This window comes from Sphaeramia orbicularis, chromosome 17 (assembly GCF_902148855.1).
Source record: "Sphaeramia orbicularis chromosome 17, fSphaOr1.1, whole genome shotgun sequence".
Classification (NCBI taxonomy): domain Eukaryota; kingdom Metazoa; phylum Chordata; class Actinopteri; order Kurtiformes; family Apogonidae; genus Sphaeramia; species Sphaeramia orbicularis.
The window spans coordinates 6,855,456-6,881,578 of record NC_043973.1 but is presented as its reverse complement, the minus strand read 5'-3'; the positions used below and the strand labels follow the sequence as shown (position 1 = coordinate 6,881,578).

Below are 26,123 nucleotides of genomic sequence, written 5' to 3'. Positions count from 1 at the left end.
TCAGGTCCGACCCATAAATTAATACACATGTGCACTCTTCTGCTGTTTATATTTTCTTTAATGCTGGCGAATGTCATTTTATTTTACTTCATTAACGCCAACCCCAACTTCCACATGGCCCGTTGTGCCCTGCACAAAGCGGGCTCCAGGCTTCTAGCGCCAGCTTGCAGACCGGTGCACTAAGCCGCTGTGACCCAGTACACCACGCCGCAGCACGGACCTCCAAGCTCCAGGCTTTTCATCAGCTACCGGCTACATATAAATTAAACGTACCTCGGAAGTCCAGTTCGTGCTGGTTATGAATAAGCTTTCTTGGATCTGCTTATTCAGAACCAGCTCCGTTTAAGGATCATTGAACTAGTTTCGTTTACCAAACTCAGAACCAAGCCGTGCACCGACCTCCAAGCCCCGCTTTGCCCGCAATCAGGTCCTCCAAGGCCGGCTTCTGTGGGCCTGGGAGGTGCTCTAAAACGGGCTGAACCGAGAGACCAAGCCGCCTCTCCACGGACCTCGGATCTAGTTCCGAATAATGCTCTCCTTCAGGTCTGAGCCAAAAAGTAATACACATTTGCACTCCTCTGCTGTTTACATTTTCTTTAATGTTGGTGAATGTCATTTATGACTTCCTTAATGTTAACTCCAACTCCCACATCGTCGCATGCCATGGAAGCCGTCCTACGGGCTCCGAACGCCGGCTTCTGCGGCTTGCAAAGCCGCGCAGTTAGCCGCTGCGACCCGGGGCGCGGATCCAGTTCCGACAACCGTTTTCGTTCACAGAACTCGGAACCAAGCCGGGCTGGAAGCTCTGCTTTGACCATGAAAAGATGACAAATTGCATTTTACACCAATTATTTGCATGTATTGATCGGATTAGTGGTTAAGAAGTTATTAAACATTTTAGAGCAGTAGATGATTTTGGACTGTGGTGGTTGGGGTCTGTATGGGTTGAATAGAGTTATTGTGTCATACTGTCATATATTCCTTGAACAGTATGATTCTAGAACGTTATGACATGTTTAAAGTTAAGGGGGAAAAATCTATAATGTGATATGAGGAATGAATCGTGCGCTGTCCATTGTGCTGAATCCGAGACCCTTACACGGAAGCAGATCCGAGAAAGTTTATCTTTGTTTTGAATGTGTTTGAAAGAAGGTGTTTCAGGGGAGTCACTCATCCAATTTTATTGAGAACTTATTGTTGTTGTTGTTTTTTGTTGTTGTTGTTTGTTTTGTTTTGTGTTTAAGAAAAGTTTTTGTTTTACTTCAAACAATGACTTTGCATGTATTTCTATTAGCCCCGTACGTCGCATATGTGTAAAACAGCCCCATGGACAGCGCACGAGTCATTCCTATATCACATTGTATTATAATTTTATTCCTTATACAATTTTAAACATGTCATAACGTTCTATAATCATACCGTTCAAGGAATATATTACAGTATGACACAATAACTCTATTCAACCCATACAGACCCAAACCACCACAGTCCAAAATCATCTACTGCTCTAAAATGTTTAATAACTTCTTAACCACTAATCCGATCAATACATGCAAATAATTGGTGTAAAATGCAATTTGTCATCTTTTCATGGTCAAAGCAGAGCTTCCAGCCCGGCTTGGTTCCGAGTTCTGTGAACGAAAACGGTTGTCGGAAACTGGATCCGCGCCCCGGGTCGCAGCGGCTCACTGCGCGGCTTTGCAAGCCGCAGAAGCTGGCGTTCGGAGCCCGTAGGACGGCTTCCATGGCATGCGGCGATGTGGGAGTTGGAGTTAACATTAAGGAAGTCATAAATGACATTCACCAGCATTAAAGAAAATGTAAACAGCAGAGGAGTGCAAATGTGTATTACTTTTTGGCTCAGACCTGAAGGAGAGCATTATTCGGAACTAGATCCGAGGTCCGTGGAGAGGCGGCTTGGTCTCCCGGTTCAGCCCGTTTTAGAGCACCTCCCAGGCCCACAGAAGCCGGCCTTGGAGGACCTGGTGCGGGCAAAGCGGGGCTTGGAGGTCGGTGCACGGCTTGGTTCTGAGTTTGGTAAACGAAACTAGTTCAATGATCCTTAAACGGAGCTGGTTCTGAATAAGCAGATCCAAGAAAGCTTATTCATAACCAGCACGAACTGGACTTCCGAGGTCCGTTTAATTTATACGTAGCCAGTAGATGATGAAAAGCCTGGAGCTTGGAGGTCCGTGCTGCAGTGTGGTGTACTGGGTCACAGCGGCTTAGTGCACCGGTCTGCAAGCTGGCGCTAGAAGCCTGGAGCCCGCTTTGTGCAGGGCACAACGGGCCATGTGGAAGTTGGGGTTGGCGTTAGTGAAGTAAAATAAAATGACATTCGCCAGCATTAAAGAAAATATAAACAGCAGAAGAGTGCACATGTGTATTAATTTATGGGTCGGACCTGATGGAGAGCATTATTCAGAACGAGATCCGAGGTCTGTGGAGGACCGGCTTGTTCTCGCGATTCACTGCGAGTTAGAGCAGCTCCAAGCCCCGCAGGAGCCGGGCTTGGAGGACGCTAAGCGGCGCATGGAGGTTGGAGCACGGCTTACTTCCATGACACTTAAACGGGACTGGACCCTTAAACGGAACTGGTTGCGAGTTCCGAAAACGGAACTGGTTCCGTAAACGGAGCAGTTCCGTTTTCGGAACTCGGAACTGGTTCTGTTTACGGAACCAACTTCACGCTTCAAGTTAGCGGTAACTCTGTTCATGAAGAGCTAAAAAGTTGAAATTCAACCGCTTGACTTACCGTTTGTGGTGCGGACTGCACCGGTGGAGCAATGCCCTGAAGGGCAGCCCGTACGCCAGCTATAACTGCCCTCTCGATTTCAGAAGATGGGAGCGAGCCTGCTATGTCTCTTCTTTCTGCTGTCGGTGATGTGGGCGGGGCTGAAGCAAAGGGTGTGGGCCAACCTGCCTAATTTGCATATTTTCTAAACATTTAGATTTAGGATTTAGATTTAACATTTAGATTTAGGATTTAGATTTAACATTTAGATTTAGGATTTAGATTTAACATTTAGATTTAGGATTTAGATTTGACATTTAGATTCAGGATTTAGATTTAGATTTAACATTTAGATTTAGGATTTAGATTTAGATTTAACATTTAGATTTAGATTTAGGATTTAGATTTAACATTTAGTTTTAGGATTTAGATTTAATATTTAGATTTAGAGTTAACATTTACATTTAGATTTAACATTTAGATTTAGGATTTATTTTTCATTAGTACACATTTTTAACAAATCACATGCAGTTGTACACAAATTTGTGTCTCAATTTAAAGAAAGATGAGCTAAATGTGAGAAAAGTGAGCTAAATGTTCACAAAATGTCACCTTTAAACAGTGACTGAATTTTTACATTCGGCGCCCCATACCGCTAAAGCGCAAAGCGTGAATTTCGCACTATGCGCAAAATTTTTTTGTCCCCCCCCCCCCCCCCCCCCACACACACACACACATTTTCTTTGCCCTCCAGTTGCCCCCCTACTTTTAAAATTCTGGTGCTGCCACTGCAGACGTGGGAGCATTACAAAATCTGGGCTAAAGTTGAATCTGAAAATTTTCCTGAAATAAGCTCCCCCTTATATAAACTAGAAAAGCACTCAGAGAGCGCAGACCCCGCCAAGGCAGATCAACCCCCCCCCCCCCCGCCCCCTCCATCACCACCAAAATTTAATCATTTCTTCCTTGTGCCAGTATCAACATTTCCTGAAAGTTTCATCCAGATCTGCCCATAACTTTTTGAGTTATCTTGCACACAGACAGACAGACAGACCACCGCCGGCAAAAACATAAGCTCCTTGGCGGAGGTAATAAATTTGCCTTGTCTTGCCTGTCAGTCACGTTGAGACTGTTCATCTTGACTGTTTTTTTTTTTCTCGCCACAAGTGGGCGCCTGAGTCTTTGGCTGTGTTCGTCTTTTTGAAGCTCCCTCCCTGTCGTAGGCTGACCTCTTCCCGTTGATGACAGTTTCCTGCGGGCTGGCCGAGACGGACTAGTCCTGTTCACAACAGGATGTACTGAAGGGGGAAGACGGTTATCGTAGTTGGTTGGCATGCAGTACATAGGGTCGGTCCAGTGAAATTTCGTTTACTTTCTAGGGAAGAGTGAATGTCGTAGACGAATACCGGTGAGTACATCTTACTCTCTCAGCGTTAAGCGGAGGGGAAGAAGTTGTGATTTTGTCGGTGTGTTTTGCTTACGCAGGGATGAAGTGTAGTCTCGATACGTGTCAATTTATGGAGTAACGTCACGCCAGAGTCCCTTCAAATAATTTGATAATTACAGCTTGGCTGCCATTCGGTAAAACACTGACAAACTGTAAACACGAACCCAGCCATATTTATGATAAAATACACAGTGATATTCTGTTCGGCGTACTTAAAGCCAATACACATACTATTTTTCATAGTGTAACCCTTACTTTAATGACGTCTTCATACTTGACTTTGCCAACACAACGGAGTAAGAAGGTAAAACAAGACAACAGTGAAGGCATTCCTTAAAGTTAAAATGCTATTAAATAAATTAGTCTGTGTGTATTAAATGCACGCCAACCTGGCGAATAGCTATACATGTTTCATACTGCGGACTATTTCTGATTCGTTCAAGTACTTAGTGTTACCAAAATAGGAACTATGTCACAGTATGACATAATTTTTATATTTTTGTTACTGTATTTGGTGTAGCATACAGAAACAAGAAGCCTGCTGCAATGACGGCTGCACCTTCTCTCAATAGGTGTATGTGGATTGTTTGGTTGAACACCTATTTACATTTAATGAAAAACACAATGTAAATAGTAATTTGCATATTACTAATGTTCAACTACCTCCAAAGTTGGTGCCCTGAAGAATACGTTTCTTGGCAGTACTAAGCTTGCTGTTATCATATTTGTGTAGATTCTAGTTTATATTAGGCTATTCTGCTTTAGTCTCTTACACCTCTAAGATTTTTCACAGACTCCGGTGTCTTTAGAGTAACCCATTTTCCATTCCTTCCTCTCTGTAAGTAAAAGGCATGATGTTTGTTATACTTGTTTGACCTTTGACTTATGAAGAAAAAAAAACTGTTGCTGCTTTGAGTTACTCTAACATTAAAGGATGCATTGATTTGGTAGTGTTATCAAACAGACTCAAAAATCTCAGACAATTGATGGCAAATGGGCTGATCAGTTCTGTTCACTTTTATTTGGGGACATCCTCCAGTTCAGTGATTGCACTCTTTCATGGAGAACAACATAATATTGTCTCTCACAAGGGCCTGTAACTCTGCTAATCTAAATAGGCACAAAAGACAGGCATGGCTTGCTTCCAACACTGAAAAAAAAACAGGCCTACCAGAAAGAACACAAGCAATTTTAATATTCAAGACTCCAAAATAATCAAATTGTCTTGTATTAAACAAAAGAAAATCAACACAATGGGTAAAGGAGTTTTCAGAATTTCTTTAGACTAGAATATTAAGCCAAAGTTTAAGAAAATTGTACTTATTACAGGCAGTGAAAACAAAATTATTTAAAATAGACTTTATATTGTTGAAGTGAGCAGGTGTGCAAGTGGTTTACAGTTTAAATAAGGAAAATGATTGTTTTCTTCTGCTGGGATGTTATGCAAGCCATTGTTTATCTTCTCTCTGCAATATGTTAATACGTAACAAAGTAATTTTTCTTCAAAATGGGAATGAAAGTCTCCTGAAAAACATGGTTGGTCTTCAGACAAGTTTAATTGCCCAGAAATAAGGCCTTTTACCTGCTGTAAATGCCTAATACTATATATGGAAAACTATAATGATATTAACCTGTAAATTACAGTGTGGCATAGTAAATCCTATTAAAATAAATATTGCACAAATAACCAGGTGTCATCAGTTTGGAGGTATTTCATACTTCCTCCACTAAGAAGTAGGCCCAGTGGTGTAATCTAGTTTATTCTAGTAGGTATACTCAGATTTTTCCCCTTCCAGCGTCGTACACCCCTGTCCTAGAGCAACAGCTACCCTGCAGCACCCCTCCCAGAGCAGCAGTCGCTCCAAAACAGCCTCACACAAGAACCACCACGTTCATTAACTCATGAAGTATGAATCCACACATAATTGAGATCATGAAAGACTGGTTATGTATTATCTAAATGTAAAGGTATTGTAAGCAACACAAAATGTAGTACAGTCATTAACAGCTGGACAAGACAAATAAGTTTCAAATAAAGAAGTATGCTCCTCAGATGTAGACATCCTTTTCTCTGTAAGGATGCCAGTTGATTTTGTTGCACTGCAGATAGCACAACCTGGAGGTAAACAAAAACATCAGTAATTAACATTATAATACAAGTGGTCCTCTTTGTATCTATATTAGCTTTAAAACCTGCAGAACAGGGCCAAAACCTATTAACCCATAAAGGCCCAGCACTACTTTTATGTCAGTTCTCAAATGACGTTTTCTCTATATCTAACCTTTCCTAAGTGGTTTATCACCATTAATTTATAATACTGTCTTCTGTATTTTGTATTTTATGAGTGTAAATCAGGTATTTTCCAGTATTTAATTTGCTGATCATGTAGATGTTTATTAAAGCTCAGATTAAAGTTGATGGTTATTATATCAAAAACAGAGAAAACTGAAGAAAAAGTGACTTTCTCAGTAAAATATATCATTAACTGAACATAAAACAAGTGTCTCCATCCAGTGTCATGGTTTTACTGGTTAATCAATGTTGTAGAAGATGACGGTGTTTCCACAGTAACTATGGAGCTTCTGAATGTCCAAATGGGTCATATCTGATGATCATGAAAAGATGAAGAACTGTATTTTACACCAATTATTTACATGTTCATTCATTCATTCATTCATTATCTGAACCCGCTTTATCCTCACTAGGGTCATGGGGGTTGCTTGGAGCCTATCCCAGCTACATAGGGGCGAAGGCGGGGTACACCCCGGACAAGTCGCCAATTCATTGCATGTATTGATAGGATTAATGTATCAACAGTTCTTAAACAGTTTAGATCAGTAGATGGTTTGGTCGGTGATGGTGATAGATGTTTGGGGCTTTATAGGTTAATGAAATTTTTACAATATTCAGCCATGGCTAAGAAAAATAGACAAACAGGCAAAAATTCCACTCTTTCAATAGCTTGAATTATGTGAATATATCTACCCTATCAGTTAGTCATTTAATGGTGTACATGGTGTGTTAATTAATGGCCCTTTAAGATGACAATGAATTAATTTTGATTTTTGATTACCAATTTTATGAATGAACTATACTAACATTTGAATATAGCATTAACTTTGTACATTTAAATTGTTTCTATTAGCTTTAAATGCTGTCTAGTATTTAGCTAACTTTCTGTTTCTCCACTCTAACTAAGGATGCCTGTTTTTAAATTCCCTCATCTGACTCTCTACAAGGCTGGTCAGGTCCAGTTCTCATCTACAAGGCACACACACACGCACGCACGCACGCACGCACGCACGCACGCACGCACGCACGCACGCACACACACACACACACACACACACACAGGGTATGGTTACATGATGTTTTTTAAATCCGATTTATTTTTCCAAAAGAAATTAATTCGGAACTGAAGTATTTTCTCTTCTGTTTACATGGAAATGTTAAACCTGAATAAAGGTTTACATGAGGTATTAATGAGGTAGATAAGTGAGCAAAAGGGTTTGCGCTGCAGTGCTCACGTTACCTTGTTCTTGCAGCCCTTCTGTTAGCTTAGTGTAGCATAGTCACTGCATTTCCATGGTCACACGTTGCCAGTTTTTTAAAGGTGATGTGTTGTCTTTTTTAAGTGATCTTCTGAAATCCGATTCTCCCTAATTATTTCTTTAGATCCACCACTTACTGCACTCATACAATCTTGGGACTGTTGTGTTGACGGAAGTTGAAAAATCTTTTTGTTGGAAAGGATGCATGTGCTAAATTAGGTTTGCTTTACCGTTTTAGCTCTGCATTAGTTTTTATTTCCCAAGATTTGATTACTGCAGTAAGTCACATCGCCATGATTTGAGCCTCAATATGTGATCATATTGACCCCACCGGACTAAAGTAATGATTAGGTAGAATTGAATTTCACAAAATCACTCATAAAATACTATGAATCACCTATAAAAGCCTGGCTACGTCTGACCATAGGAATGAAGCGATTATGCTAAACTAGGCTAAGGTAAGCTAATGAAAGGGCTGCGAGAACAAGGAAAACAGTGCACTGCAGTGCAAACTGATTTGCCCACTTATCGAACTCATTAGTGCACGACAAATGAATTAATAAAAAAAACAAGTGATGAACTATTCCTTCAGGGTTTTCCAGGTTGGTAGATACCATAAGAATAGCCCATTGGAACGGTTTGGGTTGACTATACTGCATTGTATATTCTTCCGCCAGCGCAGAATGTGTGCGTCATCGCGACAGGACAATACAACGAGCATGCGCAGAATGGCAGGAATAAAGTCCAAACGGAATAAAGGGTTTACATGTCCAAGGAATAATTTAGTTCGGAATTAAAAGGGGATTAAACCAGTGACGTTATTCGGGTTTAAATTTAATCTGAACTGTTCTTTTTCAACTGGAATAAGGTGTTTACATGGGCATCTTAAATAAGATCTAATGTTTAATCAGATTAAACCAGGAATAAAAGTTGTCATGTAAACGCATGGATACAGAGCAGCAGCAGCCGTACCTCCTTCATTTCAACCAAACCACAAGTTAGCTAGTTTTAGATATAATTCAATGTGCCAATCACCTGCTGTTACAATAGCAGTTACTGTATGACGTAGCATCAACAGGCTCCCCTTCCCTACCATCAGGTAAAGCTGCTGTGTATGGCCTTATATTGGATTCTTTAGTAAAGAGAGCGCAGATACAGAAAACAAACGTGTAAAACGCTGTTGGACCAATTCAAGTAGTTGACTTGTGCCTGCCATACACATTCACTGATTCCTATTAGTTAACGTCAGGTTCACATCACACCTGACAGAAGCCCCTATGGTCCAAAAGTGTCCGCTTCGTAACAGAGTAGGCAAATTTATGAACTGGAAAGTGTTTTATGTCATAAAACCATGCTGACACGTATCTTTGCGCAATTTTCAGTGGTTATGCGGAAATTTGGGACCTATTCTAGTGGGTATATGGTGTATACCTGCGTATCATGTAGACTACACCACTGTGTAGGCCTTTGTATTCATATGCATTTATTTGTGACATTCATCACGATCATCATAAAATGCATTACCAACGGTATTTAAATAAGAAAGGAAACAATCAATGCCATACATCAGTCAGACAGGAAGTGTTCCACTGGAGATGTGAATGATACCACAAACTTAAAAAGAGTAGTTAGGGGGTGGAATTTAAATGCCATACTATTTCTCATAAAAACATAGATATAGATCCAATGGAAACATATCAAATATATCATAAGATGCATAGCTACTATTTTAAGATGCTGTAGTATGCAGACTCTTATGCCACATTTCCACTACGTGGAACCGGCTCGACTCGGCTCAACTCGACTCGGGTACTAGATACTATTCCTGGAGACCGTTTCCATTACAGGATACTACCTACTTTACAGTACGTGGACGTCATAGCGGTGCGGTGCATTACTTCCGTGTCGTCTGCTCTGAGAGTCGCTGATAAACTCACTCGCTGCGTGTTGTCTTGTCAAACTCGTGCTGAATTTTTACATCAGCCACCAAAGACTGAATCTCCTGACTGAATGATGTAGTTTTGCGGGCTGTCATCATGTGGATTAATCTACTGCTACAGTTACTGTCAACTTCTGCATCTGGTTTTTGTAAAACGGCAAGTCACAGAGACAACTCTCTGACCGATCAGTGGTCTGCAGTGTTTACATATCACGTTTTAGTATGTGGTCCCCAGTCTTGGAACCTCAGCGGAGGTGATACCAAAAAACCAGTACCGGGTACCAGATTCCAGGGGCCTCATGTATAAAACGTGCGTATGCACAAAAACCTGGCGTACGTCCTTTTCCACGCTCATGTTCAGATGTATAAAAAGTGAAATGACCCTGGAAATGTGTGGTCCTCCATGCCAACTCCATAGCTGGCATACGCATGTTTCTAGTGCTTTGGAACCTTTGGCGACACTTAAAGGTGACACTGGGAAACTGTTGATGTGCACATCAGAGATACACAGATGAACAATGGACACACTGGCACGTCATCCTACTGTCAGACCAGCACATCCACCACCAGAACCAGACCAACCCTGGACCCACCAATGCCAATCCTGCCCAGGGCGACATTAAGCAACAACCATGTAAAGAGACAAGGACACAAAATTCATTGGTTGATAAATGCATTTAATCTAATATTAATGTCTGTGAGAACATTTATAAGTCGGTCCATTTGCTCATTAACGCCATCGATTGTCCTCACAATGTCCTCTGGTGACCTGGGTCAGCATAGACCCATGCCAAGCGGGCTGTTGGACCGGAGGATCGGCTAATGCCGGGGAGTCAACAGGAAGCCTCTGTGACAGGAGGTTGATACTGCATCTCACCGTCTTCTGCCTCATTGTTGGAAAATAATAAACTGAGTAATTAAACATGAGTCAAAGTCTTTGATTTCCTGACATGATCACACATGAACCTTTATCTTGTTTGGCTGTGATCAGACTGTTGTATGACGCGCAGAATGAACTAATGTGTGAGTTACACTAATACTAAATATATATTTACCTTGGGCGTGATCCAAGTCAGCCCTGTGACACCAGTGTCACCCACAATAGCGGCAACTCTCTGCTCAAACGGGCTGAGTTCGCCCTCTTTTCTTCTTCCGCCTGTTTTGGCCTCCGCTTCGCGTCCACCTTGACGTCATCATCTGATCATGCAGAGAGGGGAATCCCAGAGGGAATCCCACCTACAGGCCCTGTTTATACCAATTTTCATATTTAAATATGGGCATGGAGAGGGAGGAGTCAGGTACTCAAACATATGCGCTCAATTCCACGCTGATTGTGATATGTAAAGGAAATGTACTTGGATTCGGGTGTACGCTCAGATTTATTCATCTGGATTTTTTGTGTGTACAGACTTTTCTGGATTTAAGCGTACACCAGGTTTCAGTATGAAATCCATGCAAGTCTTTATACATGAGGACCCAGGTCCTTTTTTGTAATGGAAACGCAAAAAGGCCGAGTCGAGTCGAGTCGAGCCGAGCCGGTACCATGTAGTGGAAACGCAGCATTAGGCCGCCTATATGTTTATGTTGATTGTTTGTATGCTGTATAGTTATATTGTTTTGTTGCAGTTGTAATGAACATAATTTATCTGTCTCTTTATTAAAATGCAATAAATAATAGATAGAAATATTGTCCATAGCATTAAAAACTGTCAAAAAACAAACTTAATGCCCTCTATAGGAAATGGTCAGTATTAAGTGTGATCTCTGTTCCCACTACAAAAAGTAGCCCATACAATAAGAAATACTGGGCATATTTTGAATGAAACATGAAGATTATTTCAGTAAATCTTAAAACGTCTGTGCAGAACAGTTCAAGATATGTTGTGTACAAAGGAAAGTCACTTAAGGGCCTGATCAAGCGGTAATAGATCTGAAAGATTTGCTGTTCAAATACTGTTTCAACTAAATAACTTAACTTATAAAACATATATTGGTAGGTATTTATAAGTACTTCGATGGCAAGAATGATGATTTACTTCAATGATATATTTGTGGTAAAAAAAAATTGGTAATGGATCAAAAAAGAAGAACTTAGGGTTTTTTTTCCTTGCTCAAATGGCTACTTAGTTCCTGACAAAAGTTCACATAAAATACAATTAAATATGTTAACTAATATGTGTTTCTACAGCACCAGTTCGTGTTGTAGCAAAAATGTGCCATAATTAAAATTTTATTTGGAGCAAAAGAAAGTAACCGATCAAATTGCCCACTGAGTAACAGATCAAAATGGACTATAGTCTCAAAAGTAAAGATTATTTTGTTTGAAGAAAACAAACATAAGTTTCCAATTACGACTTTATTATATACAACATAGCTAATAAAAGGAACAAGTAACTGTACAGAATTAAATTGAGTACCTTGATGTTATTCTTTTATCATACATTGTTAACAAAAGATTACAGTTTGTGCATTCCGTTGGAACTTAAAACTCAGTTACCATATCCCCAGGAGGGAACCCAAACACTCAGTTGATCAGATAAAGTCATACATAGAAACCTCGAACTACATCTGCAAATGGACATCCATCAGTCCTGGTGCATCTGTAGCCTGTCCGTCCATGGGAGTGGATCTCTCCTTCACTGTGGTTCTCCCCGAGGTTTCTCCCTTTTCCCACTGGGTTTGAGTTTTTCCTTGCCGAGAAGGAGGGTCTAAGGACAGGGGATGCCCTGGACATTGCTCATTTTCCTGCTGTTTATTTGACTGTTGTTGTTTACATCCAACTGACTCTGTAAAGCCCTTTGAGATAACCTTGTTGAGATATTGGGCTATAGAAATAAAATTGAATTGAATTGAAATTGAATCGACACAATTCTCATTTGGTAGGAGAAGAGGAAGCCGCCACTCTGCATGGCAGGCTGATGAAACCACTACTTTCTGTAGGTACCTAAAAGGCCATGAAATCATATCACAGAATAAATCATATAGGTATTCTTGTGAGGACATTTTTAAGAAAACTGGCTAAAAAAATTCTAGATAATTCACTTGAACTAAATTTCTGTTGGACATGTGCCCAATGTTTTTGATACATATACCTAATACATTTTAAAAAGGGAATAAATTTTACTAATTCTGACACACTCTGTTCTTCATCAATACATAAGTTGATGTCAGTTCATATTTGTGTACACTTGGTAAGCTTAATTGTTATGTAACCATGTGCTCACGATAGCTTGTTACAATATTTAGTGCAAGTAAGATAGTCGTTGGTAACAGATCGAAGACAAAGACATGCAATGTTCGCATACTTATCGATAATTTATAAAAATTTAGTTTGAGGTACCTTAAAATAGGTATAAATATCTTTACTTTCTGTAATTTTCAGTATCCAGTTCCAAGTAAAACCATAATTTTTTTTTTTAAAACACTAATTTCATGGTAATAGATCAAATGCCTAAAATCTCCAGGTCCCAAACTTTACATGCAATAAAAATTACTTTTTGGAAAAGGTAGTATAAAAATCTCAACACAGTATATTAGATACGCATAATAAAAAGTAAAGTATGGAAAAAAGAACTTCACACATTACATTTTTAAAATGTTTACAATATTAAATAAAAGAGAAAATTGCAATTCCAAGATGTGCTTTCACCAAGTAGATATGCCCGTCTTCATATAGCTATAACTTTTTTGTCAACAGGAATTTTTTCCAAACCAAAAACAGATCCAAAAACTAGAAAAAATTTGCAAAAAAATGAGCCATTATAGGGTATTGGGGGACAATTTTAATATTTTATCACACGTGTACCTCCCCTTGACCAGGCCTTTTAGTCTTTCTTTTCCCCTGAAATTCTTGTTTTTAATGCTGATGAGTCACAAGTTGCTTTTCCATTGGACATATGCACAAAACTTTACATATATTTACTAAATGATGAAAAAACAGAAGTGCGTCAAGTCCTTTTTTCCATTAAATCACATATGCAATGATTTGTTTTTTATTTATTATTGCCAGATGACACGAGAAGTCATGCCATAAATATTATTATTATATATTACTAGAGCTCGACTGATATGGGATTTTTGGGGTCGATACCGATACTGGGGGCAAAAAAGCCGATATCCGATATATCGGCCAATATCCGATATATTGGCTGATATATGAAATAAGAGCATTGATATACACAGGATATATACTGTACATGAACATAAATTCTTATAATACCCAAAATATGATTCAACACAAAGAAGGAGAAGACTACTAAATTAAAATAAGGAACTTTAATTAGTAACACTGTCAACATAAGGACTGTAAACCCACTGATAAATAAGAAAAGGCAAACTGTAAACCATGATAAATAAGAGAAGGCAAACTGTAAACCCACTGATAAATAAGAAAAGGCAAACTGTAAACACAATGATATAAGAAAAGCAAACAGTAAACACAATGATAAATAAGAAAATTTTTAGTGTTCTTTGCTTTGCTGGTGCTGGAGCCCTGGCCCAGTCTTTTGTGAAGTGGCTCCACACCTTACTCTTCCCCTCTGCCTGTGAAATGAAAATATATGTATTTAATGCATTTTGGTTATTAGCACAGAATTTGATTCTATAGTTGGCTATTTTAAAATAAAAGCAAGGCTGCATTTAGCTGAAAGTGATAATACATAGGCTAATGTGAGGTGTTTTTAAAAGGCTTATTCACAAAAACATACCATTATCAAGTAGTCATATTTAGTAGCTAATGAAAAGTTCCATCTGCAGCCACTACGTATTTGCAAACAGCTCAAAAATAAATGCTGAAGCAAACATTAAAAAAATGAAAAAAAGTGGCCTACAAACAAAATAAGAAATAATCAAAATATGCATCACGTTATTAGACTTACTATGAGGGACTAAACTACATTTAATGTAACAATGTAGCTGCTTTCAAAACATGCAATACATAAAATTACAACTAAATACGTTACTTGGAACGTTTTCAAAATTATTTTAATGAAGACATTAACTTGTGAATTTATGAGCCCCGGTAAATCCTGCATGACAGTATGAAGTGAAGTGGGACGCTGTATAGTAGTCTTATATTAATGATGGACATGGGAGTTAACAGTTGCATATATCTTTATTTTATAAAGATGCAACTTATATAACTTTAAAACTCTATGTAATAGTCTTATATTACATAATGGTGGACATGTTGATTAACAGTTGCATCTTTGTTTATCTGACAAAGATAATTTACACAACTTTAAAATGCTGTATAATAGTCGGATATTAGTAATGGGGGACATGAGAATTAACAGTTGCGTATGTCTTTGTTTATTTCACAGAGATGCAACTTACACGACATTAAAACACTGTAATACGCTCTCTAAAACTTGCTTGAAAAAACCTAGAATGTTCTCCTTGGTGTACCGTGACAGCGTGTTTCTGCAAGGATGTTTTTCTCATGGGGCATTAAAGTGTAGTATTATGTTGTTGTACAAAGTCACAGCTTACCATGGAGTAAATTAAATGCAGTTTCTTTCGCCGTTTCTCTTGTCGTCTTCTCTGCTGCAGCCGAGTGAGTGTGAGAGGTTTTGCTGCACTTTGCTGGTCTGTGTGCCTGTGTGTGAGGGGGAGGGGCCAGGTATTCAGGCAGTGTGCAGCACACAGACACAGGAATGGAGCAACAGAATCTCCGTGCAGCAAAAAACTTAAATTAATATATCGGTTACATATTGACCGATGTTGATTAATCGGTGATAAGCTATAATCGGGTCGATTAATCGGTCAGGCTCTATATATTACCCCTCTATCCTGTCCTAAATTAAAAAAATTATTTGGTTTCCTGGTGTGTCCACACATACCGCACCATGTTTCTATTAAAATTCTTCTTCTTCGCTTGTTGTAACATCCATCATCATCCGTTTTTTTTAAATTCACGTGACTCTAGTTGGGGAAAAGGTCTTTCCATTGCAGTTTTGTGTGATATACCATTTGTGCTACGCCTGAAAAACCACCTCTTGCCAGCGCAAAAACTTTTAATCAAAAAACAAGAGTTTTGGCGAAATTGTCGTTTTTCCATTAGGTAAATTTTTGTGAAGTGGCTATAGACAGTACTGTGGCACAAAATATCTATTTGTCCATTACCACAGAGCCAATCAGTGCCCTTGTTATATCATGTCTAGACTGGTAACTTACAACCCAAAAAGTACCACTATTTAGCAAATAGGTCAACCTCAGACACAGCAGAAATTTATCTCACTCGGTAACGTATCAGATTGCGACGCAGACCACCCGAGTTCAATTCCCATTCGGAATGGCATTTCCCTTTTTTCTTTTTTTTTTTTTCTAAAGATTTTTAAATGGGGGCGGGGGTGGGGGGGCTCATGGTGCCGGTAGGTATATTCGACATTGATATAAATCAGCCACTGGGACAACGTTCAGAGTGCAGAATTCCTCAGGACCACAGCACTCAACTGATACAGAACTAACACAGAACTAAAGTCACCCAGCACACTGCCGCATCTATCTAACATGTAGCTCCACCCTCCTTCTCCAGCCTCCAGAACAAAGAAAACACCATAAAACAACATATAGAGTATTTAGAACAGTAATTTTTATTCTATACTACTATCACCAGTTTGTCGTTTCTTCCATCAATTGCCACAGCACTGTGGTAGCGAAATGCACAAAAGAATGCATTGAAGTATATGCCATATTTCACCACAGTACTGTGGAAACAAGAGGCGAATGAGTACATGTAACAGTATCCCTGATTGGCTCTAGTACAAATACTAACATTTGATTGGTCTGTGGCAATAGACAAACCGATATTTTGTGCCACAGCACTGTGACAGTAGCCATTGCCAAATTTTTATGCGCAAGTTGTATTCGCGCAATTTGAAAGTCAATGGAAAATGGACTACAGTAGAAAAAAAAACAATGCAAGAATAAAGAATAGAATACAAGAGGAAACACTACACATAATAAATTATTTATTTATTTATTGGGATCCCCATTAGCTGATGCAGTACATCAACTACTCTTCCTGGGGTCCTCCCATTCCAAACAGACATACAGTATCCATTTCCAAGCATAAAATAATGTGATTCACCCTTATATTTCCTTCTTAAAGGTCCCGTATTATGCAAATCTCACTTTGTGACAGTTTTCTTACAGTAGTGTGTGTTGCAGTAGCCCCATTATGAGGTTCGAATTTGAAAACTGTCTGTTTCCTCCCTGCCTTGCTACACCACAGTTTGTGAAAATGCCTGCTCAAATGGCCGAGTTTGAGTTGGCTCCGTTTATGACGACATAAGCGGATTTAACTCCTCCCCCTGACTGTGCCCCCACCCTGGCAAAGCGAGCCCCGCCCTGGCAAACTACCTCTTAGACAACAAACATGGCGAAGGCGAGACACGCAGGTTGTGGTGTTGTTGGCTGCACACACCAACACGATAGTTTAGTTTTGCTCCCCACTTCCGAGCCTCTCCGTAAAAAGTGTCTGGATTCTGTCTGTGATGGTCATGGACCAAACAACATTCCCAAACGCTTGTATGTGTATGCCCGGCATTTCACGGACGAGTGTTTTTCGAACATGGGCCCATACAGCTCCGGCTTAGCACAAAGACTCCGAATCAAGAAGGACGCAGTACCAACGCTTTGTGACCCAAGTACAAGTGTGGGAGATGGAAGTTCTGATCATTTGTTTGTATCTTTACTGCATAACCCTACATTACGGATAAGCTGGTGGTTGATGTGTACGTCTAACGTTAGCATGGCAGCTAACATAGCTCGGTTACTGCTGCTAACGTTTGCGTCCCCGTTAACATGCAAGAGCTGATAATATCAAGAGACATTCAACAGAACTACTGTGAACACGGGCCTTTTGTGGTTGGCATCAGTATAGTTAGCATCAGGCTTGTTAGCAGCTGCCTGCATTAGCGGCGGCAGGCGGCTTTCCGTGTCAGGTCCACGAACCCGACACAACACCGCCGTTTTCCGTCAGGGCTCAATCACGCTTCAAGGCAAAGAAAGCCAGTGTTTGGAAAGACGTTCTGTCTGAGACATGTGTATTGGAGACGAGAGAGCCATGGCTTCACACTCAACATTAGCGCGTAGTATCGCTAGCGTAAGCCGCATCCTCTCCCAGAGAGGGGAGGGGGAGTGGGCGTGGACAGATGCATTCATTTGCATACCCGGAAGCAGGCCCAGAAACAGCCTGTTCTGAGGAGGGCTGGTGAGAGCGACTTTTTCGACCGCTGGAACTCAGAAAAAAGGATGATTTTGGGGTGAACAAATTTAAATACTATGTTTTTGGGCTTCTGAGACCTATATGACGTGACTGAAAAATAGCATAATACGGGACCTTTAAGAAAACTCAATAGTCAAACAAAACAACATAAACAATAATAACAATGCAACAAGATCAAATTAAAACCAACACAAACAAATAAACAAACAAACAAAAACTAAGTAATTATATTAAATAAATAAACCTAATTCTAATTGTGTGTGTGTGTGCATGCGTGTGTGTACATGCATTTGCTAATATCATACGTTTATGTCTACATGTCTTCTGAATTGTTTACAGATGTTGGGTTATTTGATGCTGCTTCAGTTGTCTTTTAAATTAGAAGTATATAAAACTGGACTGGGAGCAACGATAAACTGTAGCTAACGTGCAAAGTGAAATGTATGTTTTCAGTGGGATGAAGGTGCATAAATAACGTTAAAATGCATAATGCAAATAGGTTTATGACTGGAGTTTAAATATCAGGCAGAATGGAGTTTATTGTACGGTGTCATGGAATGTGGGAGGACAGATTTCCCGAATCTGTCCATTCAACAGTCGAGCTGTAATAGTTTGAGAAGGTGCTTCACTAATGGGCCAGTGTGTGGTGGAGAGGGTGGTCATTGTTGTCCATGCTGGATATATCAGATTCTTAAGCGTCGTCACCAGGGTCTCAAATTTCTCCAGTCTACGACCGATTACAGAGCCAACCTTCTTGATGATTCTATCAAGTCTGTTAGTGTTGCTGGCTGTGATGCTGCTCCCCCAACACACAGCAGCAAAGAATGAAAAAATAACTGTGGAATACCCAGGGCCCAGTGTAAAAATTTTATATTGAAAACATTTTATATATGCCCCCTGGGATTAATTAATTTTTCCATCTTCATCCACTTCAAAAGTGTATGACCATCTGGCATAATGTCAATGGAACATTTGTTTGGCAGATATTCCAGTAAAGAATTACAACTTGGGTTGTAAAAACAAGTTGCTCAGGTTGAATATGATGAGACAATCACAGCCCTGTCAAATCTAAAACAGTAACAAAATGGGAATTCTTCTACTTAAAGTATTAAAGCTTAAAGTAACTTATACTGCTATATGTAGATCACATTACACAGGTTTGTGTGTTCCAACCCCTTTTGATGTTAACACACTAAATTGTCTTTTTTTTGTGACTTTTTGAAAAATTTTCTCAAATTAGCTTGGCCATTATATGGAAAAATAGTGAGCAAGGCATAGTTACAGTTTATAAGTCAAACACTGCTTTCAGATTGGAACTCTGTAAAATATCATACCCAGGTACTGGTATCATTACTGAAAAAGTTGCAGCATCCCTACTAACTTTTGCTCTTATGTTTGTCAAAAATGTTTTCCAGAAGTGAGATAAGCAAAAGTGGAAGCATGGAAAGACCTGGTTTTAAAGCAAATGGAACTATGACACTGCCTAGCAGCCCAACTGGCTCCACTGTGGGTCCACCTCTACCACCAGAAGACCTGAATGAAGAGCCACAGTCATCGCTTGCAGATGTCACAGAAATGTGGATTAGATTTGTTAAGACTTTTGCCATCATCTTTCCAATCTACATCTTGGGGTACTTTGAATTCAGTTTCAGCTGGGTTCTGATTGGACTTGCCATGTTATTCTATTGGAGGAAAAACTATGGCAATAAGAACTTCAGGATAAACCGTGCCTTAGCATTACTGGAGCAAGAGGATAAAGTAGTGAAGCAAAGTATTCCCACTTGTCAGTTGCCACCCTGGGTAAGTCAGCCAGCGTTATTGCATTCCTAGTGTGATCATTTTTTCTTTGTGTGTTGACACTTTTTCAAGTTTTGCTATTGCCTTGGCTGTTCTTGTGTCTAAGATCAGTTATACTACGCCAACACTGACTGGTTGCAGCATGTTACACTGGCTGTTAAGATTCTTTCCAATACGTGACAACCCGGTGACAGAAACTTTTTCACCCCTTCATTTTCCTCAATAAAAATGCTTTTTGTTCCTAGCTGGTAACAAATTACGGTTATCTACTTTTTACTAGTGTATAAAATACAGTACTGACAGAAAGTCTCTGCATATATCTAATCAAATCAAAGAATGGCAATGCCTTCAGTAATTTTCTTCTTTGGCACAGTGATTAGCATTTTCACATTTCTCTGTGTGAGGAATTGGAATTATATTTGGAGCCTTAGATCTACACATCTACCAGTGACAGTTTTGGAGGAATGCTTACTTTAGAATCAGTAGTTAAAAAATCACTCTAGAAAGTGAAAACAAATCTTCTCATTGAGGGGTCAATTTCAGTTTTGTAAAGAAGTAATCCAAAACTTTCAAAATCTTTATTTCCAGGAAAAAGAACTGTTAGTTTGGGCTAATGTGGCATCTTTTCTCTCCAAGATGATAGTGAAACCTCAGCATAGTGTGTTTCTTGAGCTTAGGTGCTCTGCAGACACACCTTGATGCTGGAACTACATTTTACAACAGTAGAGGAAACCTAGGGAGTGTTTGTCCCTTGGTTGGGTGTTTGCCCATCTGTCCGTGTTAGCTGTAAAATCAATCTTCTCAAGTCAAATTGCTATTTTTCCCTTAGCTTTGCATCCTTGGGGTGTGTACGTGTGTCTGGGAGGGATTTGCTTGGTTATGGTGTGGTGTGGTGTGGCGTGGCCCTGGGGTGTGGGGGTGTGGGGGGGTCCTGTCCATCCCCCGACTCTGTAGGGTCCTTAACGATCTGAACAGAAAACACAAAAGTAGCTTTGTGTTCTCACCTTTAATTCTGCGTTTAGATGTGTGTTTTAGGGGAAAAATCTGCATGCAGACGGAGATGCAAAAGTGCATGAAATTTGCTATTTATGTGTATAGTATGCATGCCATGTCAGCGTCGCCTGCAGCTGTATCGCTGTATGTATGCACTTGAGTGACATTATAGAGGGAGAAATAGACAGTGATACGTATAGACACCTAAGTGGGAGCTGATGGAGAGCCTTACTCGGAACTGGATCCAAGGTCCGAGGGGCTGTGCTTGGCTGTAAGCCGCCGGCCGGGGCTGTGCCGGTCTGCGGTCTTGGCAGGGCAGGAGGTGCTGTTGAGAGGCGGGGCGCCCCCCTTATACATTTGTAGGGGAAACACTGGATTGACTTAGAAACTTGAAGGGAATGTTGATGAAATGTCAACTTCAAGTTGTCAACTCCAAAGGTTGGCCAATAGTGGATTTTAAAAGCCTGAGATAACAACAAGAAGAAAGAGAATATGGAATGTAACCCTTAGAGTTAGTTTGACTAATATCCCTATATGTAATATTAGAGATAGTTTGATTAGATGACAAAGATTTTTTTCTTCAGAGCTATTATTTTACATCAAAGTCTATATTCCCAGTTTAGAAGCATGTCAGCTTTTGGCTATCAACAACAAAGTCTCTTGATACTGATAGTTTTCAAAATGTCCTGTCCTATTTGTTGTTCAGGCACTAAGTTCTTTCAAAAAAGGCCATCGTCTGATGTTAGCAACTGTTATTAGTAAAGGTTGACAATTTGAAGATAAAAGCAGAAACTAGAAAAGCACTCAGAGACCGCCGCCAAGGCAGATCAGTCGTGTGGCCCCCCCGATCATCACCAATATTTGATCATTTGTTCCTTGTGCGAGTATCAACATTTCCTGAAAATTTTATGAAAATCCATCCAGAAATTTTTGACTTACCTTGCTAACAGATAAACAGACAGACAAACAAACAAACAGACAAACCCCTAGGCGGTGGCGGAGGTACACTTAACGCAATGACAAAAACCTTTGTGCATCAAATGTCAGCACTGCTCCCTGTTTCATCATTCTAAGTACTGATGACAACTCAGTAAAGTGAAATGATTACCTCGATGCCAAGGACGGTAGAGGTTATGTTTTCATCGGAGTGTGTTTGTCTGTCGGTCTGTTAGCAAGATAACTGGAATTTTCAGGAAATGTTGATACTGGCACAAGGTGCAAATTATTACATTTTGGGGTGGGGTGGGGTGGGGGGTGGACTGATCTGCCTTGGCGAAGGTCTGTGCTCTCTGAGTGCTTTTCTAGTTTACACTAGGCTTTGTAGAGGCAACCAGGAGTCATCAAACTAATTTTAATTTTCACTTTGCCTATACAGGTTGTGATTTGTCAAAAAAACTGAGGGGCATGTTTTGTTTTTTTTTAATCATGAAAAAATGTGCAATCAACAGGCTTAATTCCTTTTAAGTTAATGGTAGGCCCTATTACATGTTGAACAGTTGAACATTCATCTTTAATGCAAACTAAAAATACATGAAACATTTAATTTTCTGTGAGGGCCACACCTGCAATGTGGGAGATGGCCTAATTAAGTTTCAGGACCATGGATAAGGGCCAATCACACAAACATGGTAGAGGATTTATGGTGAATGGGCAACTCAATCAGACTGTAAAACGTAACATCAAACCTAATTGATTAAGATTTCACATCATGTAAATATATTTCTGCTAATTAGACTAAGTAAACAGTTTGTTCTGATATCGGATGTCATGTGTTGAACATGCAGGTGAACATGTACATTGGCGTCTGCAGATGTACATCCGTACGGCCTACTGTGCATACCTTGTGCGTACTGAGTGACATTTGAGAGAAAGAGAGAGACACTGATATTTAGAGAGATAGGTAAGGTATACAATGTATTTATGTGCATGGGGACTTTTGCAAATTCTGAGACTGCCAAGAGTTCAGTTCAGGTGAAAGTTAGTGCCAGCAATGTGGGCTATATGTGTAAAGAAAACTCAGTCACAACCTGCCTGTTATTTCAGTTGGTTTTAAATCATTGATGGGTTTGTCACCTCCAGAGATGAAATTCATTTTGCCGAAGTAGGGATGTAAAAACCAGAGCCCTAACCAATCGCACCCTGTGTCTATATATCTTGTTCATGTGGTTCATAAAAAAATGGAGTGGAGAAGTGCAAGGCACAGTGGGCGCCACACCCTTTCTGTCTACTCACCCTCATTACCAGTTTCCAGTATGCAAGGAATGGAGATCACAGTTGGGCGTGTTCACACAGGATGAACAGTAAAGTAACACTCTCTGAAAAGCACTTCCTACGGTCAGTGCTGACAGATTCAGAATAGCACAGTGTTTCCCTTCTACACAGCAGGGTGCATTACTGAAAACCCAATTCCAAGTTAGCATACTGACGACTTTCTAATTTCCAGCCTTCATTAAATGCACAAGCTTTTTCTTGACCCTACATGGTAGGGTTCATGGTTGGGTCAAGAAAAAGATGTTTTGAGTAAATTAATAATGATTGTGGATTCCTTGTGACCTACTTATCACTGCAATTTGAAGTTACTATGACAAAGGTGAAGCAGATAACGTATCTGATATTGTCTGAGAGTCTTTTAGGGGTCAAAGTTCACTGCTGAGTACAGTCATAACTCATTATTTCGTTGCTCAGTTCCCTTTGATCAAACAAAGATCTATGAGTAGTACTGTTTGATTTTAACACGCAAAGGTCATTAAGAATCAGAATCAGCTTTATTGGCCAAGTATGTGAACACATACAAGGAATTCGACTTGTTTTTTCTTTGCACATGTTTCAACATGAACCCAAAACAACATGAGCCCAGTCCACACTTGAACATAGACCTAATATAGATAAACATTCAACAAGAGACCAGGACAACAATGGGATGAGATTTATTGTGGGTTTTTAATATATACAGAGTGCAAATTGGAGTTTTATGCAGTGAGTGGATGTGTACAGGGATCCAATCTATTGAATATATATGTTTATGTATATATTATTTACAGTGGGTTTTATATTGTAGTATGTACAGGAAGTGCAAATTGAAGTTTTATACAGTGAGTGGATGTGTACAGGGATCCGGTGTATTAAAAATATGTTTATGTATATATTATTGTAGTGCAAATTGGTCAGAGTATTTTACATAGTGCAAATTAGTCAGAGTTTTTATACAGAGTGCAAAGAAAATATGTTTGTGAGTGGGTGAATTGTCAGGAGGATACTGACACTGGATGGCTCATAAAGTGTAACGTGTTCATCAGAATGACGGCGGGGGAAAAAACTGTTCATATGTCTGGCTGCTTTGACGTACAGGGCTCTATGTTGCCTGCCGAAGGGAAGAAGTTCAAACAGGTTCTTACTGGGGTGTGATGGGTCTGCAGCAATGGTTCTTGCCCGTTTACTGACTAGATGAATATAGGTCCTGAATGATGGGCAGTTGATCACCAATGATCTTCTCTGCAGTCCTGATTGTCCATTTCAATCTGTTCCTGTCCTGTTTGGTGGCTGATCCAAACCAGACGGTGATAGATATACAGAGAAGACTGAATTATTCCAGTGTAGAATTGGATCAGCAGCTCCTGGGGTAGGTTGAACTACCTGAGTTGACGCAGGAAGTACATTCTCTGCTGGGCTTTCTTGATCATAAAGACTATGTTGGGAGTCCACTTTAGGTCCTGGGAGATGGTGGATCCCAGAAACTTGAAGGTTTCCACAGTAGCCACAGTGTTGTTGAAGATTGTGATGGAGGCCAGTTTAGGCGGGCTACTCCTGAAGTCCACAGTTTTGAGCGTGTTAAACTCCAAATTGTTCTGGCCACACCAGAGGGCCAGCTTTTCCACCTCCAATACATTGATATTGCTGTGCGAGTCCTGGGAATTAAAAGTAATGAGCTGTGTACCTCATATAAATACTTATTTTGTGAAATAAATATCATTTGCCCCACTTGCTGCGATAAAAGGGCTTAAAATAGACTTTGTAATCCCAAATTTAATCTGACCTTTCCTCATCATTTCCTCCATCAGAGCATTGTTGACTTGAATAGAGTGCAGGTTCTCTCTGCTTGGCTCTTTCTCATAAATGTGTGGAATGAAGTTTGATTGCCACTGTGGGGAGTGGTTCATTTTTAACCAAGAATGTCTAAATTAGTCATACACTTTGATCTTTCTGAAGACAAACCGATGCTGCAGGCCTCCTTCACCACTGTCACACACAAAACACAAAACATATTCTTACAGCACAAAGGCTTTTTCAGACAGGGTGACATGTTAGCGGTATCACTGTTACTCACCAGTGTGAATGTGCAGATAGGCTCATAAGTAGGAAAAGATGGAAATGCGTAGGCTCCAAAATTAACATGTCAGTTTTCTCAGACTACCTGCCAGGTAGACCACACCCAAGGTTTGTAGAATTTGTGACAGCAGCAATTTCAACCCTTTAGCAACCCTATTCCAAATATTTAGCTTGAGTCTGTGGGAATCATGTGGCAGAAAATACTAGAGCTCTACAACTTGGTCCAGTTATTTCTGTAGAACCTTGATGGAGATCTGCAGTAGCAACCTCAAGGTTTGCCAAATGCAACTTTTTCAACCAAGACGTAACTAAAAACTCAAATGTACAATAATGTTCCATAAATATTTCTGGTACTAGTAAGTCTTTGGTTTGTACACGTGACATATTAGAACCACAAACAATGGAACGTCAGTACACATCTGAGCACAGAGCTTAAATATTCTAACAGGTGGGTGTGGTTGCTTAACTTTGTGGCCACAGCCAACAGATCTACTCTGTTACACAAGTGACAGCACCTGCATTAGATGACAAAAACAGTCACACCAATGTTAAATAGTTAATTGAAAGTTGATTAACCTAAGATTAAGATTTGTCAAGGTGTTTTTGATTGACAGCTGTTTTGAGGTTTAATGGTTTTCCTCATCATGCATTTGTTCATATTCATTATATATTTGCATCAGTGGTGGGCCGTCAGGGCCTGCAAGGCCTTCTCTGTGGGCCTAAAAAAATATCTGAATCACAGAGTGATGTTAATTATATTTTGTCCATGAATGCTTATTAAATAATTCCAAATGGTCTGTCTGCTTCCATTCATAGCTTTTCCCCTGATTGTGGTGATTCCAGACATGTATTTTCATAGTAAACCATTTAACCAATCACATTTCAGCCATCATTTGTTGCCAGGCAGGGTCAAAGTCAAAGAAGACTGCCCAGAGGCCTTCACAATCAGTTCTGCAGGCCCTCTAGCAAAACATAAGTGTCAATGAAACTGTTGCTTCAACCAATCAGATTTTGAGTTGGCGACACCAAGGCCCTCTAGCGGACATACGGTAATGTCAGAGTGTTCACACCCTTTGATTGGATAGTCAGAGATTGTACTAGCCAA

At 39.9% G+C, this 26,123-nt stretch overlaps 1 protein-coding gene across 5 annotated transcripts in view; it reads left to right on the top strand.

The window, feature by feature from the left end:
* Nucleotides 1-3,985: 3,985 nt before the first annotated feature.
* esyt2a (extended synaptotagmin-like protein 2a) overlaps nucleotides 3,986-26,123 on the top strand; it is a 156,057-nt gene continuing 133,919 nt past the window's right edge. For 3 of the 5 annotated variants that reach the window (XM_030159734.1, XM_030159733.1, XM_030159731.1), the window contains exons 1-2: nucleotides 3,986-4,142; nucleotides 19,305-19,702. In XM_030159734.1, the coding sequence (XP_030015594.1) occupies nucleotides 19,307-19,702 (396 nt within the window). In that variant the 5' untranslated portion in view covers nucleotides 3,986-4,142; nucleotides 19,305-19,306. The remainder of the gene's footprint in view (nucleotides 4,143-19,304; nucleotides 19,703-26,123) is intronic. The other 2 variants (XM_030159732.1, XM_030159735.1) reach the window with 2 other exon arrangements.